The sequence below is a fragment of the Anser anser genome (genome assembly GCF_964211835.1).
Source record: "Anser anser genome assembly, chromosome: 5".
NCBI lineage: Eukaryota > Metazoa > Chordata > Aves > Anseriformes > Anatidae > Anser > Anser anser.
In genome coordinates, this window is record NC_139725.1 from 4,325,507 (window position 1) to 4,344,039 (window position 18,533).

At 37.7% G+C, this 18,533-nt stretch overlaps 1 protein-coding gene across 19 annotated transcripts in view; it reads right to left on the minus strand.

Annotated features, from left to right (window-relative positions):
- TUB (TUB bipartite transcription factor) overlaps positions 1–18,533 on the minus strand; it is a 142,198-nt gene that overhangs the window by 30,908 nt on the left and 92,757 nt on the right. For all 19 annotated transcript variants that reach the window (XM_083838193.1, XM_083838194.1, XM_083838181.1 and 16 more), the window contains 2 exons: positions 6,353–6,404; positions 4,679–4,841 (listed from right to left, as the gene is read on the minus strand). In XM_083838193.1, coding sequence (XP_083694319.1) covers positions 4,679–4,841; positions 6,353–6,404 — 215 coding nt within the window. The remainder of the gene's footprint in view (positions 1–4,678; positions 4,842–6,352; positions 6,405–18,533) is intronic.

An 18,533-nucleotide genomic window follows, 5' to 3' on the forward strand; every position in this document is an offset into this window, starting at 1 on the left:
GATCGGTCTCAGCTCAGTCAGGGCTATGGCATTGGTCTCCAGCTGTGGTTCCTGGGATGACCCTGGTGGCACAGTGTAGGTAGCTCATCCACTCAATAGACCCCTTGTGTGTACACTGCAGACTTGACTCCTGGCCTCATCCCCTTCTACCCTGTCTGGCAGTCTGGGGGGACCCCGGTTCATCCCTTGCTGCATCTGGGATTGCAGAGGATGCTGTTAGCAGCAGCCAGCTCTGCCAGCTGCATTCGGACCTGGTGGGATGATGCCCCATCCCTAAGGGTACTGCCTGTGCTGGGGTCACCCTTGTGACCAGGCTCCCTGTCCCTTTGGGAGCTGCAGACTCCTGCTACTTCCCTGACGCTGAGTTGTAACAAGTAAATATATTTTAAGTAGAAGTTTAAAGCAAAGAGAAGGGTGTTTTTCAAGCAACTTCTCTCAGTTGCCTCTAAACTTCCTTCAATTTTCCAGTGCAAAGAACCACAAAAAGACTTCTAAACCACTTGCTACCTGCTGTTCTCTGCTGCTACAGGGTTAGTTTATTTTGGAAATGTACTAGCACGGTAATGACTGTTAATAAATTAAGAAGATGCTTTAAAGGATGAATGGTAAAGAGACTGCGGCCAAAAGGGAGATTTCAGAATATATGCTTATTGGGAGTTAAGTGTTTTGCCCACATGATACTTGGAGTGCTGCCCAATCTCTCAATATTAATAGTCTTGTGCACAGAACATTCCCGGCTGTCTTCAAAAAATAAACTAACACCTCATTTCAAGGTCAGTGAAACACAGGGATGCAACACACAGATTTGATGAACACTCAAATACATGTGTTTTTAAAAGAATGGTTAATTGATGCCATCTTGTAAGTTGGTAGCTTGGCACTCATCAGAAAACCCTCTCTCACCATTCATGGTAAAAGAGCAGAATGACACATCAAACTTAACAATCCAGAGCTATGACTTTTACCTAAAGTCTGCTCTTCAAGAAACCAGACAACCATTATATCTAGATGTGTTGCCAAATGTCAAAAAAGAAAAGTAAGGAAGTAATTTTGCTTTTTAACACATGGTTAATCGAAATCTCTAAATTGGAAGTTGCCATGAAAATTATTCAGAGGGTTCCTAATTGAAAACATTTTTAATTCCAAGTTAAAAAGAAAAAAGAAAAAGCCACAGCTGCAACAAAATATGTTAATATTAATGAAAGCATATCTGGCACTCATTCAAATCTCTGCCTTCCTCAGAGCTGCGAAAAGAAAAATCTCTCCCCAGTGGAAATTCACCATTTTCATAGAAATAAAATTACTCTTCCCTGTAAAAATGGTCTTTCATCATTTGCATTAAATGTAATTAAATAGTGTAATTAAACTGTTTCAGTAAGCAGCGTATCTCTGCATGTTACTTGGTTTTAGGAAGGCTTGATATGTATTTGCAATCCAGACTGAAAAAGCTGTACTTATAGCAGAATTTTGCAATGTCATATCACACTAAAATGTTTGTTCAAGTTTTTTTAAAAAAATCAAAATAAGGGGTGTAAAGTTATATGAAAACAAACTAGCAGATGTGACTGTAAGGCATTACAAAATAGCAAGCAACATTTAATAAAAACTTTAAACAAGCAAGTAGCAATATGCCTTCTGAAGGACACTGAACTGAAAATAAACTAGGACACAAGAAAGAGAAGACGAAGCAATTTGCTATTTATCTTACACTGGATTAAATTTACTCCACTTAATAAATGACTTTGTCTTCTTTTATATACAATGTAAAGTTAATTGCAATACAAAACATTGATATTAGTTCTTATTTAGCTATTTGTAATGATGAAATAGTGTCAAAGTTGTATTTGGTACTGCAATAGTAACAAAGAGTGGCTTTATTTGAGAGTGCAAGAATACCAAGGAGTTCCAAAGAGTGGCTTTGTTTGTAATAGTAGCAACTGGAGCCAAATATCACAGAAATTAATGAAAGGATATTTATTGCTTGAAATAGCAGGCAGATAATTTAGAGTCTAACCTACAAGCATGGTCCCAAAACTATATTAATAACTTAATTTCAGTGCAAATAAAAAAGGCCACTGTATTAATCTTACATGAAAACTTTCTGTTACCTTTACCTACTCAGTTTTGTCATGGACTTATCTAGAAATGCTGTCATGAAAGTATTTCTTCTGTAAGTTTGCCTGTGTTCCAAGGTGAACAGATTACATAACAAGAGGTTCTTTTCCCATTAAGTATATCCCTATAACCCCTTCCAAATAATTAAAGCAATTTCCTGCATGCTTGGTCCTATTGATCTACAGATGCTGCCACATTTCCCAGTACTTACCTGGCAAGCTGGCATTACCTCTGGCTAATACTCCAGCTCAAACCAACCACTCATGTACTGGAGTGTCAAGGATTCATTTTAACTTTGGTTGACCTGTTCAATCTAATTAATGTCACTTTCTGCAGATAACACAAATACTGTTACTGTCATTGGTTTATTAGCCAATATAACAATAACCCAAAGGTTTTAAAAAGAAATATTACAACTTGCAAGTCATTTGCAAGCTGCAGGATCTGAAAATTCTTACTTGTAGGTGAAACATAAGCAGGAACTGAAAAGCAAGAACTGAGAAGAAATTATTTCTGGGGATTTTCTGTGAACAGTGAATTCTGCAGATCTGATCCACTTCTTCAGTGGAAGGGCAACTGTCTCCTTGAGAACCACGTGGCACCCAGAGAACATAGACCATCTCATCCTACCGCCTTGTCACCTCTCTGTTCTGAAAGTATCTAGGAAAAAGTATGGTGATGCTGGCAATGCTCTTCCTCACTCTGTGGTGACAGGCTTTCAGCAGAGCCATTTCCGTATTTATTAAACTAAATAAAATGAAACTTGAAAGAGCCCTGTAACTGCTCTGTTTATTACTGAATGAAACTGGTTCCAGCATCTTCAATCCTGAGCAACGCATGTATAGAAAAGCCACATCTGTATTATCCCACGTGAGCTGCCCCAGCTGAGCTCAGCCACTGCCTGTAACTAATATCCCTCCATCCTATTGCATCTTAGATTTATGTGTACTTCAAGCTAGGTGAAGCAAAATACATGTGCGACCAGAGGACTAGCAGCAATCATCATGCAGCTCCCTGCAGAGAATCAGAATCAGCTAAGAGCTCTTTCATACAGAAAAAAAATTATGATCAGCTTAACTAGCAAAGTATGTTGTTCCACTATATCTACTTACAAATGGCTCCCCAGGCCAATGTTCTATTCCAGAAAAAAAGTGACCTTGACTTTTTACTCATCTCTCTGGTAATTATTCTGGACTGAAATCAGTTTTTACTCCAGTATAGAGTTGCCCATCAGGGAACCACTGCAGCACAGATAACTGCATCAGAATAAGCTATGGGAGTGTATGAAAGAGAATTTCCTAGCGCAGAAAACCAAACATCTCAGAATTGCTGAGACGTTGTCTCTGACCTACTTTGAGTAAAGTACCATAGAGATATCACCATACAGGCATCCAATTATTTGTTGAAATCAACAAGTGCTTTTGTGCTATGCAGAATCAATACAAGGAAAAAAGAGTAGAGGAGGAGGAGGAGGATAGGTAGAAAGAAGTGTTCTTTTTGTAGCATTTGCTGTACAGGAATTGATTTAACAAACATGCTCATCCAAGCAATGTAGTTCATTCAGAAGGCCGTTAAATCCCATCAAAGAGTCATTCTTAACTTAAAATCTGCATGCCCATAACAGAAACAAATGAACGGAAAAGAGCAGAATAGTTCTTTAGAAACAGCCCAGATGTCTCATGCATCCGACACTCCCACATACAAATGTTTTCATTGAAGGGGAAAAAAAAAGTGCCAACCCTGAAGCTGAATGCTGTAGTTAAAAATGGTCATTAAAACCTAACTACATACCATGCAAACGCTGTATCCTAAGACACTAAGCACATGCCCAGAGAAGACCACACCAAAAAAGGATACTTCTGGAGTTCTTATAATATTTTCAAGAGCAATGTTCCTAACAAAGGGTTTTACAAGGTGATAAAACACTTTATTAAGTAACTAAATTCTCCTAAATTGGCTTTTGCTAACTGCACAGTTTATTGCAAGGACAGCTATCCCCAAAAGATTAACAAACTAGGTTGTATATGAGAAATGTTACCGTATCTTTTTGCTTCTCTGAAAGCTTGTGAAATATTGAAAAGGTTTGAGATAAAAATGTAGAACAAACTGATTTAAGGAGAAGAGATTAGTAAGTATTCCCGTAAATGGTGTGCTATAACGTAACAGGAAGGGTCATGTTTTACCTTAAGAGAACAGTTAATCTCACTTAAGTCAGAAAGTCCACTCAAGTCCACTATGGTGCAAACTGTTGCAACATCTAGTTCAATTAATGTAGATAAGAAATATGTTACCATTTATAGCATGATAATGTCTGTTTTTCTGAGCTGTGAAAATTAAAACTTCACTCTACTGAAAGGACAGTACCTCTGTACCATACAATACTATTTCTTAGATAACATTTCAGTACCTTTGATAAGCTATTATGAGTGAAAAGCAAGGAGAGGAAATTTGTTTTGTTGATTTACTTAAACTACCCCTTTGTCCTTATAGCATAAACTTAACTTTGAGAGCATTATACTATGACTTGCAGTAAATATGCATGCAGTAGGTGATATTCATATACCATGATATATGGTGCTGCTGTTGCTGTTAAGATATGATTCAACCAATGGCGCTTGTTCTTCTGAATGTTTCGTTCTGCGTGTTCTTGTGCGACTGTCCACGTTGGACTGAACCATTAATGGCTCCTGGCGTTTTTTTTTCTGCTTCTGTTCTAGCAGTGCTCGCTGAGGGAAATACAAAGAAAAGCATCTGTTACTGGACTCCAAACAACAGCAATCTATGATTAAAAACAATGGATATCTTTACACCTTCCAAGTTTTAAAGTGGTGGGAATTGGCAAGTGGGATATTGGGTTATATTGGGTTATAGAAAATCTTTCCAAAAAAAAAAAAAAACACACCACCAACCCACTGCTAAAACACCTTCTGCTGCAAACAGCAAATAATTAAAATAGATCTTTCTGAGCAGTCTACCAGCTGTCAGAGCTTGCTTGGAAATAACCCTTGGGAAAACAACAGTGTGAGAGTACTGGCTGTGAAGCAATGCGAGGGTGAGCAAGGGCATGAGGCATGCAGATGCCAATTTAAGTTTCTGTAAATCAAGAGCAGAATCTGCAAACTAGAATCAAATGATAATGCTGGACATGAGCCTAGTCTAACAACTATACAAGATGAACTTTAATTAAACACTTGAATTTCCCAGTTACACCTGTGGAAAACCAAAGCAATACTGATAGGAAGCAAGGAATTATCCTAGCAGCCTAAAAAGTCTCTTCTCCCAGATGCTTTGTTCAGCATCCAATGGCACCACAGGCACCTCTCTGTTTGAGACCTCCTCCATAACCCCTGAGACCAGAGCTATTAATTTTATGTACCCATTTCCTTGCCATCTCCCTGCTCCTATACAGTGATTTTTTTTTTGCTTTTAGAAGGGAAATGCAATAAAACTGAAGAACAAGAATGGAGAATGGAGTCTTTCAGCTCCATAAGTTGTCTGGAACACTCTAACATGACTCCATAAAGGTCAGAATCTGGTGCAGGATTATGGCATAAGTACAAAGAATTTGAATTTGAAAATGAGATTCTGGTAGACATGCAAGCTAATAAAACGATGGGAGAAAAAATGGATGTAACAACATAAAATTAAACTCACAAGATTTGACTATAAACATGACAAAGGTTCATGGAAAAGGCACCACAAAATAATCAAAGGTGAAATGGAAACCTCAAAGCCCATTAAAATTTAATGGCAAAATTCCTGGAGATTTCAGGGAAGAGATTCAGAATCACTTTATGTATGCATCATGTAGGAAAACAGTAGCAAAATAGACAACGTGGCACATAATGCCACTAGTTTACTAATTACACAAGGGTTAAATCCATGGAACAAAAAGGAAAAGATGTAAAAACTCTATGGTAAACCTCTGCTAGCTGACATGTATGCCAGAACCTCTTGTCCTTTCTGGTCCATCAGATGGATAACACATTTTAAGTCAGCTTAAAACAAGTCCAAGACAGTGGAAACGATAATCACTCAAACTGCGGTCATAAGAAAAATCTCAGAAGTTAGACTTCTACATAAGCTGTAACCTCCACAGACTTCTCATTTGCATTCCCTAATCAGAGGATATAATTTTCTTGCAGGATGTATCTATTGATTACCAGGTATATGTGTTGCAGATTTCAGTACTCCAAGTTTTAGACTTAAAGCAAGAAGGTCCCCTCCAAAATCTTACCTGCCTGTCAAGCTTCTGCTGACGCAGGCTGCTTCCCTCATCATCCAGAACACTGCAAAGAAAACAAGTACATAATTAGAACAAATTTATCACTCAAAATAAACACCAAACAGCAATCACTGAAGCCAACTCTCTCAAGAGTTACTTATGTAAAACTTCCACTGGGCTCCATAGAAGTTTGCCTGTCCCAACTTGCAAAAGTTGGCTCAAGAGAACTTAAATGCAGTCCGTGAAAAAACAAGAAAAACTCTGGTTCACATGAGCCTCAATAAAAAGTTTATATTCAGCCAGATCACAAAGAAATGCAAAATCCACAGTCTACAGCTTGTTTTCTTCTCCACTGTCTTCTAATGAAAATGTCAACGTATACCGCAATGGGATTTGATTAAAAATTTGCATACAAAGCATATAAAAACTGAAGAGTGTTAGAGATATGCTTAGCAACTCCGCAGTATTTAAAATTGCCTTAGGAAAATTAACCGTCTAATTTTTGCACGCTGAAAATCAGAATTTATTCCCGAATACCTGAAAAGTTGCACTTACTGCCATGCACTCAACTTCTAGAGACTGTCGAGACAAACAGTATTGTGCCACTGCCTTATTTCTTCCTGCTAATTGTTACTAGTTGGCAGATTAGCTCCTGTGCATTCAATTGTTTTCATTATTTAGATGTTAAAAACTAATGGCATTGCAATCAGAAAATTATTTTTATGATATATTTTATCAAACTACTGACTACGCTTTATTTTTCTGGAAAACAAAGGTTTCTATTGTAAGAACATTATGGTTAAACTTTGAACATAGATAATTAAACCTTTTAAACAATAATATATCGCCTACAAGGAATATAGTGCTATAGAACAACAACAAAATAGCCTTACAAGTAGAATTAATTTCCTCTTACAGCACTTAAAAATAAAATAATAATAAAGCCTCTTTCCTATAATCATTCTTAACGATTAAAAAGAAAAAAAAAGCAACCCAGGACAAACAAACCTGGATTCTGACATACATACAACCAAATTGTATTGCAATGGAAATATCAAAAAATGTGACTTCCCACATATTAATATATACTCTCTGGGAGACAATCACCATTATAAGAGTTAGCAGAGCTAATATTGGCATCCAAATGGTCACCTTTCCAATATCAGCTTTATCAAGACCTATAATTAGGCATTATTGGTAGTATCAGCCTTTAAAGATTATACAATGGTTGTTATCTTGCAAAGGCTGATGTTCTAAAAAATGAAACTACACTGTACAAGCACCTGGGGAAGGAACTTATGCAGTCTCTTGTAGAAGTAACGCACTAGAGTAAAAAACAAAAACAAAAAAACACAAAAACAAACAAACAAAAACCCACAACACTCTCACAAAAGTGTTCTGCTTTATATCAAGCATTCTTCGTTAAGAAAGTAAAACTACCCAAAGAGATACCTTTGGACTAACAGTTGAGTAAGAGATGCCAAGTATAAACTTTCAGGCCTAATGGCCTGAACAAATCCTCCTCATTTAAGATAATGCTTGAAAAAAGCCCAAAACATGTAACGATGATAGTACAGATCCTAAGAACTGCAGAGGCAGCAACACATAGACAGCTGTAATAGTCAGAGAGGTCAAGGGCCAATACTGCTCCACTCCACCAGTCATTTGCGGAGCTAAGGAGAAAACTCTGATCTCTTCTCTCATCTTCTGCTTTATAAATCAGGCTGTGCTGACTCCCTCAGATACATTAAATGAGATATATATAAACTTCTCAGACATTCCCATAAAGCACCAGTTCAGTAATTATCTTTATGTGAATATAATGGTTTCAGTGCTACGCTAGATTGGCTATAATTTTAAAATCCCTATCACAGACAAGGTGTCTAAGCACTCAGGATGTTTCTAGCTTCCTCTGCTTTCCCATTGTAGCACATCCTGGCATAACACACTGCGTGGAACAACGGAGCAGGGAAAGGTCCTCGGTCCTGTTCTGAACCTCCCGTGACCCCCGGGAAGCCACAACAAGCTAATCTCAGGGTCAGGTAAACAAGCACAGCTCCACAGGTCTCTTTACGCCTGAACCTTACTACAGTAAACGTGGCCGTGTGAGTAACACCACAGCAAGCACCAGGCAGAGGAAGGGTGTGATTTGCATTGATTCAGCATTCCACGAATGCAAAGCAACTATCAGACATGCTGAAGGACTGCCAAAGAAATGAACTTCCATCCAAAAACTGTGGATGCCACAACACGAAAACACCTCTCCATATAACACTTTTACTCCAAGGCACAGTTTTTAAAGCCTCTGAATACATGCAATTGAAGCTGACACCAAGAGCAGCAATGCCTTGAGAACCAGCTGAGAAATTCTTCTGCAACTTCTGCCTTTCCTTGCGTGACTCGATATTTTATAAAGTTCTGGGTTGTTTTCCACAATCTTGTTGTAAGTATACATTTAACTGCAAGCCTTACCCTCACATTATTTAAGCTGCAATGCTCAACGACTAGAATTGAATGCCAGCTTTCTTCACAGATACCAACGTTCATCGGAATACAGTTATTTCGTCAATTCTCTCTCCCTTCAGATCTCTGGAATTGTACTAGAATGCCTTACTGCCACCAGAGAGCTACATCATTCTCCTGCATCCTTCACAGCATAGACAGGGCCTTATAAGTAATCAAAATACCACCAACTTTATTTTAACAGTTACTTAATGCCAGCATCACTGAAAACCTGCAGTTTTGCCCTTTCTTGATGCCTAAATAATACTTATGCAGGCCCAAAGAAGAAAAGGATCCAGTGCAGCTTAGATATTCTTCAGTTATAATAGCAGAACACTCTAGTTTGAGACTGTGCTCTTTGTTACTATTTTCCACGGGACTAATGAACCTTGGAATTGCTGATTAACAGCCAGTATTTCACATTCCCTGATTTTCAGTGAAAGAACTCTCCTGAGACTGGGCAACTTCCAAGATTTACCATAAAGGGATATTAGGCTTAAAACAAACAAACAAACAAAATGCTTTATTTATTTCTAGATCAATTCCATCAGGCCCTCTTGCTGCTTTAAAAACAACTGCAGCGGACTCTGAGGTGCAAGAGTGTTGCCACCACTGAAGTGATCCTTCCTCACACAGTGAAGCCTTGCAGAAAGATCTAGCAGATGATCCTGCCCCTGCATCTGGCAGTTCACGTACTCTGGCAGATGCTCCAGGAGCTGAAACACAGCAAATTTACCCTTTCCTTTCTTTGGAAAACACCAAAGTCTAGGAGCAGCAGTCTTTGCCCCTTCTGGTCTTTGAAAAGAACAGAAACCCATTGTTCTTCCTCCTGGAAGAAGGGGAGCAGGGCAACAGCATTGTCTGCACCCCAGGCTGTGTGCACGGAGAGGACCCAGACCATCCTGCACAGATTCAGAAGCAGCAGTGGTTTTATTGCTCCATGGTCAAAATAAACGGGATGGCCACAGACCAAAGGTCCAGTGCAGTGCAAAAACTACAGCTGCAACACAGCAGGATCACTACAGGAAATAATTTCATAGAGATTGAAGCAGTTAGAACAATTCTGCCTACATGTTTGATGGGATGCTAGAAAATCCCAGCAGTAGCATGAAACTCAGTCAGTCTTAACAGAGAAATAAACTTTATAATTCATGAAAATTACGTTGCTGAAGAGAACTCACGCATATTAACAATCCGCTGAGCATACTGAAGCATCCTGAAGATCCACAAAACTCATTTTTACTTCTATTTGACCAAGTATCAAGTATCCACCTAGCATCTTTGCCATTACTTTGACCCCATTTAAAAAGGAAAAGCATTTTAACACTGTGGATTATATTGTTTAAAGTATTTCAGGTCTGCAGTAATACAGTCTAGTCCAAATTCAGTTAACAAATCAGAGCGTGTATATATTTCCTTGTAGATAGTGATTCAAACGAGATTCATCCATCTATGCTCAAATTGAGCAACTTATATAAACTTTTATAGTAAACTTTTATAGTTTACTGGATGTTGGGCTTAAGAAGAAGTTAAGCCTACAGCTATATATTGTAGAGATTCATATTGGCAGACAGGTCCAAGACCCACAGGATTTGAGCATATTAAAATATAGATAGCATTATTTTCAAATTGTAGCACGGCATTTGAATCAACTGTCCCCCATCCTATTTTCTAAAGGGAACCACATTACATGAAAAATTGCCTTTTTGTCAAAGTATTACTTTTTATACCACTCTTTAAGACAAACAGGATTTCTAAACTGCTGCATGTCATAAAGAAGAAAAAATATAAGAACACATTTTAGTATACCTAAACCTCTTCATAAATGATATTCCTTTAAAAAAAATAGAAAGAAACTTGAAAACAATCAGGTTTTAAGGATGAAGGCTAAAAATGATTATGTGAAGATCCTCAATTTACTTGCTACGTTTTCATGTAATTTCACATGATCTGATCTTGATTTAAATAAAACTGGAAAAGCCTTAGTTCAAATATAAAATTTCACAGTGAGTACTTCAATTTTTCTCTTTGAACGTGCAAACTGCTCACATTTCAGTAAGCCAATGCAAGGAAAAAGAACTAATGAGATGTTTTTGATTAAAACTTGCAAGATGCATGTAGTCACTAATTTATTCATATATTATTTTTTAAGAATAAGCCTGACATCATAAAGCAGCTCTATTGTTTCTGCCTCACAAAGGAGGCAATGTTTTTGTTCCTTCCTGACACTGTTTCATGGAGGAACATTTTCCACGGCAATAACTTTTTACCAGGACAAAGGTCCGAAACCATATCACAACTCTGCAGTCCAGCACTAGTTGCAATGAGGAAAGTTCCTGTACTAACAAACATACATACTACCACTAAACTTTCCTATACTGTTCAAAAGTGTCACTCTTGCATTTTCTTCTTCTGCTGTTTCATGGCAATATTATTACTAACAATAGCACCCCAAAACTCCATGTGAAATCAGAGGCTGTTGTACAAGCAAGACAAACATGCGTGATCAGGGAAAATTCCTAAAACAAACAGCTTACATTTTAAAAAGATGAGGGTTTGGGTAAGAAATTATTACTCCCATTTACAACACTAAACCAGAAGCAATAGAAAATTAGTTATTTTCAGCTCAAATTTCTTCTGCCGTACTGTCAGCTGGAATTCAAAAACTATGGGCGATGAAAACAAATAGAAAAAAAAACATACCATACCACACTAATCTTCAAGATCACCCAGACCTTTTCCATGCACTCTTACTGTGAAGAAACCCGATATGTTGCTGCGTCAAGAGAAGTAGGTTATGGGATCTTTGAGAATAAAGCTGACTCAAAAGGATATGAATGGGTGTAATGTGCCATTTGAGCATTAAAGTCTCCAAAGACATGAAATGCAAGTATGCAAAGAGACAGCACTTGGCTCATAGGATACCATCTGTCATGTTCAGCCAATTACACTCCTCTGTAATCTCCATACCTCGATAAAATCTCTGTAGTTCCATAAAACCCGACTGCTCTGAATAACGTTACTGTTAAGCCTTTAGGAGCCAGTTTTCCAGCAGCACTGAAGGCTGGGGAGCCTGCAGGCTGCAGTCATGCTCCAGACGGAGTGGCACACACTTAGGTTCTTCAAACCACTGACATTCAGTCAATTCCCTACCAGAATTTTCTCTATAAAATCACAACACTTCAAGTTCCCGCATTAACTAAGATCTGCTCTCCCATGTACGACATATACTGAGTTCACCTGAAGCCACTTTTTATGTATTAGATACACAGAATAGAATTAGATACATACTACAGAGTATTATTATATCAGACACACACCCTAATCAAAGACTTTTAAATGAAACATATCCTCCTGAAAGCCTGTGAGGGATCCCCTCTAGCTAGGAATCACCAAGATGTGCTGACCCCAAAGCAGTTGCTCAGTCATCTGATCTGGAGCAAAACCCACAGCTACTATCTCTATGGCAAAACAAGTAACTTCTTTCGTGGGCTATCTAAGCAAGCAAAAGTCTAACCACCTTCTTCACTGAGGAGTAAGGCAAGAGCATTCAAGCTTAGGTTGCCCTTCTACACCCAGGAAGGAAGAGCCCCCTGCAACAATACAAACAGGACCGTCTGTCTGAATGGGACCTGGGGTCTTGGTGGACAGCAAGCTGGTCATGGGCCAGCAGGGTGCCCTGGCAGCAAAGGCAGACTGCAGCATCCCAAGCTCTGTTGAGTGCAGTGTGGTCATTAGATCCAAGAAAGTGATAGACATCTTTCCCTTTTTCTGTGCTTGCGAGACCCCATACAGTTTTCCTTCCTCCCTGGTACAAGAAAGATGTTGATCAACTGCAGCAAGGTCAGTGGAGAGCAACCAAGGAGGTCAGTGGTTAGAGCACTTATACTGTGAGGAGAAGTAAAGGGAGCTGTGCTTGTTCAGCCCTGGAAGAGCCAGCTTCGGGGAGAGACCTAATCATAACCTTCCTCGGCAGTTTTCAAGACCTAACTGAGTAAAGTACTGAGCAACCTGGTCTGACCTCACAGCAGACCCTGCTTTGAGCAAAATATTAGACAGGAGACCTACAGAGGTCCCTTACAGTGTGAAAGATTCTGTGAAGTGCTTTTTCAGATGTCACACAGAAAAAAAACGTCAGTGGCCCATCTCAGCTACACAGCAAATTACACAAACGGATTAACTGAAAGGAAACATAACAGGAACATACACTCATAGCTATTTTAAGTCCACATAGGCAATTGCTAAACTAAATTTCAGCCAAATCCTCAGCATAACCACATAACTTACATTTTTGTTATGTTTTAATTTGCACAGTTCATCAAAACAGACCTGTTATGACTTCAGAGGCACATGAAATCAACAGAAATTGCAGAAATTGTCTTCTAAACATTTCACTCAGAAAATAACAAAATAAAAAGAACATCAGAGTCAGGTAAATGTATATTGGAAGAAAGGTGTACTACAGGCTATATATAACTGAGCACCAGCCAAGGGCAAAGCAGTCCCACAGAATCTGAGTGCTGCTGGGAACAACAGGAGCTCTACAGATTCAGTAGATATACTCTGTATTAATGAGATCTGACTTTGAGCTCAATCAGAAAAACGCAACTCGCCTTCCAAGAACAAAAGTGTAGTCACTGGGAAAAAGAAGCTACAGTTTAGGATCTGAAATGTCTAGGCTGATGGCTTTCGGTGAGGATACTAAGAAACCAGGAAAAGATCTAACGAGGGGAAAAGCAAAACTATTCCCTAAAGCACATTACATGTTTTAAATAACCTGAACTACAGGGTTGCCACTATTGGCCTGGAAAGATCAGTTGAACTAATATTTGTACAGATTCATTCTGTGCAATTACAAAGCGGTGAGTAAGATAGCACACAGCAGTAAATTGCAGGTAATGAAAACAACACCTAAGGGAAGAGTAGATGGCTGGGCTATTTCTTCCCCTCCCTGAGCATGCACAAACCCTGAATGCAATGCTAGAAAGAAAATCTATGTCCCATAAGAGAGAAGCAAATTTAATAAACACGAATGATGGAGCACAAACACAGGATAGCCTTTGGGCATTATGGGAGCTACACTAAAATTATATTTAAAGTAGATCAATAAGAAGTGCCTGAATAGGAGCAAACTGGAAGGAAAAAAAAGAAAAACAACTGATCTGGAGATATACTGCTGGCAATGTAGACTGATCCAGATGACAAATGACATGACTTTCAGGAAGTACGTTTATTGCAAACACATTGCTGCCTGCCACAAGACATATTCAGCCCTAACAGTCAGGCTGACCTCTATTTCAGTACCAAAATTCAACCAAGCTTAATCATTAAAGCAGTAAAATACATGGAAAAAAGGAAATCAACCCTTTAAATATACACAGCATCCTACCACAACAAACAGTAAATTAAATGAGCAGAAACTAGGGAAAAGTACTGTTTGGATAAGGAGACTGCACTCAGACATACAGTGTAGAACAAGAGCTCTCAGCCCGGACCTCAGAGGAGCACAAGGCCAGTAGTGCTGCACTGGAAAAGGATGCTGCCTGAAAGAGACCTCTGCGACTGCAATATGGAAAGGACTGTGAACCACTGTGATCACGAGAAAACCTGCATAAGATGACTGCTGGCTCCCTTTTCTCCCTCTCTTATGGCTGTTCCATTAACCATGTTTCTGTCCAGTGCGTAGCATGCTAGACCTATTTTACACCAATTGGTGTAACAGTCCAAGACACCTATAAAACAAGATTAGCAGGTCTTAACTCCCCTTGGAAACAGCTTCATGATACAAGGATGAAGCATTACAGGTACAGTAACTAAAACAATGCTGGCCTTTAAAGTAATTAAACTAGCGTTTAATGTGCTCTCATTAAATGTTCAACGAAGAAAACACTGATCCCAGCTGTGTGCTGCGAGGGCACAGTAAGGACTTTACCTGCAATAGGCAAGTAAACACAGGCACAAATATGTAGGTCCACTACCCTGCTGCTGAAAGAGCTGTCTGAGGCAATTCATTAATGCAGCATCTCACTAACAGATCCCACCGCTTACCTATGCATGTAGGACAGGAAAAGATACAGATGTATTTATTGGATTCTTAAAGGAATAATAAAACTAAGTGAGCAATTTACTGAAAACGTGAAGGGGAAGAGACTAGCTAGTCTCCCTTAGCTGCTTAACCATCAAAACTGAAGAAAAACATGGCAAGAATTATGACGGATAGAACTCGTAAGTGAAAAAGCCAAGCTCCTTTTTCCTTGTTACAGGTGCTTTTACAGTTTCTATAGAATAAAGTTTTTAAGGGAATACATGTCACCTTATGATAAAATACTAACCCTGAAGCAAAATATTTTGTCATTTTTTCCCCACACACATACTATCTTTACAATCCAGTCGAGGGATTTTTTTATTTTATTTTTTTTTTATGGAACTGAAGAAAATAGATTTTTCATTTTGGTTTGAGTTTATTGTCTGTAATTAACTTCAATAGAAGTAGAAAAGTGTAATAAGTTATGATACTATATAGAATCTTATGTCATAGGACACATGAGAAGAAGTAAGAAATACTGCTTTTTAGCACATTTTAGGGGAAAAAAACTAACTTATGCTATTACTGTATTACCGTGATCATACTTTAACTCCAACTATGCTGGCATGTATTTTTATGTTATAGCCCTTATAAGAGCAAAATGCATTCACTACATGTACAAGTCCATGGAAATGTCACATCAAGTAACAGTCTCAACATTGTTATGCAACATCCTTCTTTTTGTTGCAAACTAAGATACGTACATTACAAACACTTTAATCATCATCTTTGATTTTTGTAACTTTTAACTGTACTCGCTAATTTGAATTCACATACCAAGTCTGGCATACCAGCTTTAAATATTTCCAATAAATTAGACAAATTTAAAACACATGAAACATTCGCCATTAGAGTATTTATTTATTGTTATTTCCATCTTCATTATGAATCAGAAGAGTCCTGGCTGCACTTTGTCATGACTACTCTGTGACCATTTTTGTTACATCCAAGCGCCCTGTGGCACCTTTTTCCTAAGTAGGAGTACTGAAGTAAACAACAGTAGGAAGCACAAAGAAGGCTGAGCTCTTCTGGCTCAAACCAACAGGATCATTTCAGCTGTTCAGCTAATATGTCTCAATAAAACTTTTTAAGTTTTATGGAGCTTCCCACTCCTACCATGGAAACTATCACAAAAACAAAATCTAAAACAGTATTTGTCCTTACAGAAAACTCCAAGAGTTGATGGAAATCTAAACATACATATGTACAAATACATATATATATATATATATAAAATACATAAAAATACAAAAAATGGGAGAGAAAACATGGAAAAATACTAATATTATTTTTCATGACAGTTTGGAAAACTACCGTCATTCATTGGTATGACTCAAATGCTGGCTTCTTTCAGCACTGGACAGTTAACTGATATAGCAATCTTTCATTTCAAGACATAAAACTTTTCTCTGTAACACGTATGACACACGCAAGGATGTGTGGTGCCAGCAAGAAATGAGAGTTCCAGGATAGGCTGTGGTAGAGGAGTCAGACTGCAAGCAGACTCCCAGTTCCAGTGAACTGGAAATTGGTGTCCCTAGAAAGCTCTGGATTTGCAGCTGAAAATCTCTCCTCTGAAAGAATTTTTCTGTGGTTAACATGGGATGCTTTTTCAAATAACCTTTTCATTCCTCTCTCACTCCAAAATTACCCTATTTTAAATGTAAAATTCCCAGAATATGTTGAAAATGTTTAACAATAACATTTTGCACTAAATTATCTGTACAATATATATCACATGATTTAAGAGCTGTAAAGCTTGAAGGATCTGTGATTAAGAATTCAGCAATATACAGCTTATCGTTGACACAGTTGTCAATTTAACGGAAAATTAGGAGTTATCATGACTCAACTCATTCATATTTCTAACTGCAAGTAACCTTTCCGAATTACTGTTCTAGGTCTGAAAAAATCTTTACATAAATAGCCTGAGTGGTACTGTATGAGGCACTCCATCAGTCCCCCAAGCAAGACATTTCAGACTCCAGATCATTATTTTCATTATATCTGAAAACAACTGAAAATAGTCTGATACATTCACACCACTTAAAGAAGTTTCAGGGTTCTGATCCTCTACAGACTAATAAAATTTCTTATTGCTGGACATAAATACTGCCACTGGAGACAGTGGACTGCTCACATGGCTAAATATTTGCAAAATAAATGCTTATAGCATGTGAAATTGTGAACACCAAAAAAAAAAAAGATGATAATAAATTGTTCATTTTTATCTGTTTTGTAAACTACATATCAAATACTCACCAGTTGTCAAATATTCACCAGTTCCATCAAACAGTCATGAAAAGGGAAGGAAAATCAAAACAAACCAAACAAAATCAGCAAGATGTTTGTTTCTGATTGTTTCGAAATCTTCCAAGATTTGCACATATATTTAGATGCAAAAAGAGTAGGCATTTCTTTAATATAAGGCATGCACAAAATAATTAGATTAACAAGGGTGTGCCAACTTCAGGGGTTTTTTGTTTGTTTGTTTTAAGTTGGCAAGCAGCTATCGTCCATAAATTGTAACAAAAATATCCAAAGGCATTAGAACAAATGGGATTTCAGCACTTAACCAATCTGCTATTTCTACACTGTTCTTACCAGAGTTGAGCATTATTTTTCTTTCATTGTTTGACAATTGCTAAGCTAATAGAGCACCAGGTTTTATAAAACAAAGGAGAGCTATCATATAAACTACATGCATATTTTGCCAGTCATGGAGTACTACAGATTTTCAGTAAAATTTGACCTGCCAAAATATAGGATATGTATTTTATAGATACGATATCCAAGAAATTAAGCAGCATAATTCTCATTAAGGTTGTGCCATTAATCCCTGCACACAGTGTATTGAAAACTCACACTCAAATGTTGTATTTCTACATATTGGTAGAAATTACAGTCCTCCAGAATCAGATTATAATTGCATAGGATTGCAAATTGTACATTTGTCAGTTCCTAGAAACAAATGGAAAGCAAAATCTGCAGTTTTAATGGGTGTTTTCATGCTAAATACAGATACTGAAAACATTGCAGTTCATTTACCAATTAGACAAAACTTGTTTCCCTTGTCTTCTCTTTTCGGTACATTCTGGGCATATTATGAAACCACAAAAAGACAGATATAAATTTAAGGGTAGAAATAACATAGGAAATCTACTGAATCTTTACTTACTATATAGAACAAAAAAACTCTCCTTTTGAAAACTTCAATTAGACATACAGAAGATTGGGTGTCACTATTTGGGGTTTTCTTATTTCCTTTTTTTTTTTTTATGAAAGATGAATAATAGTCCTACATTGTATTTCAACCTGTGGATTCAGGAAACAGACCTTAAACAAATCTTCAATACTCAATTATATTGTGAGATGTACTATTTCCAATGTGTTTACTTCTTGCCAATAAAAGCTTTAAGATAGAAAGAATAACAAGAATCAAGATTTTTGTAAATGTCACTTTCCACGTATTCAGAAAAAGTTTAAACTGTTTCACAGCCCAAATATTTTAATTAAAAACAAGTCTGTATAAAACCATCTCTACTTCTAATCTTAGGCGTATGTCTTGCTTCCTTAAGAAAACCAAGCAAATCTTTTGAGTGCTCT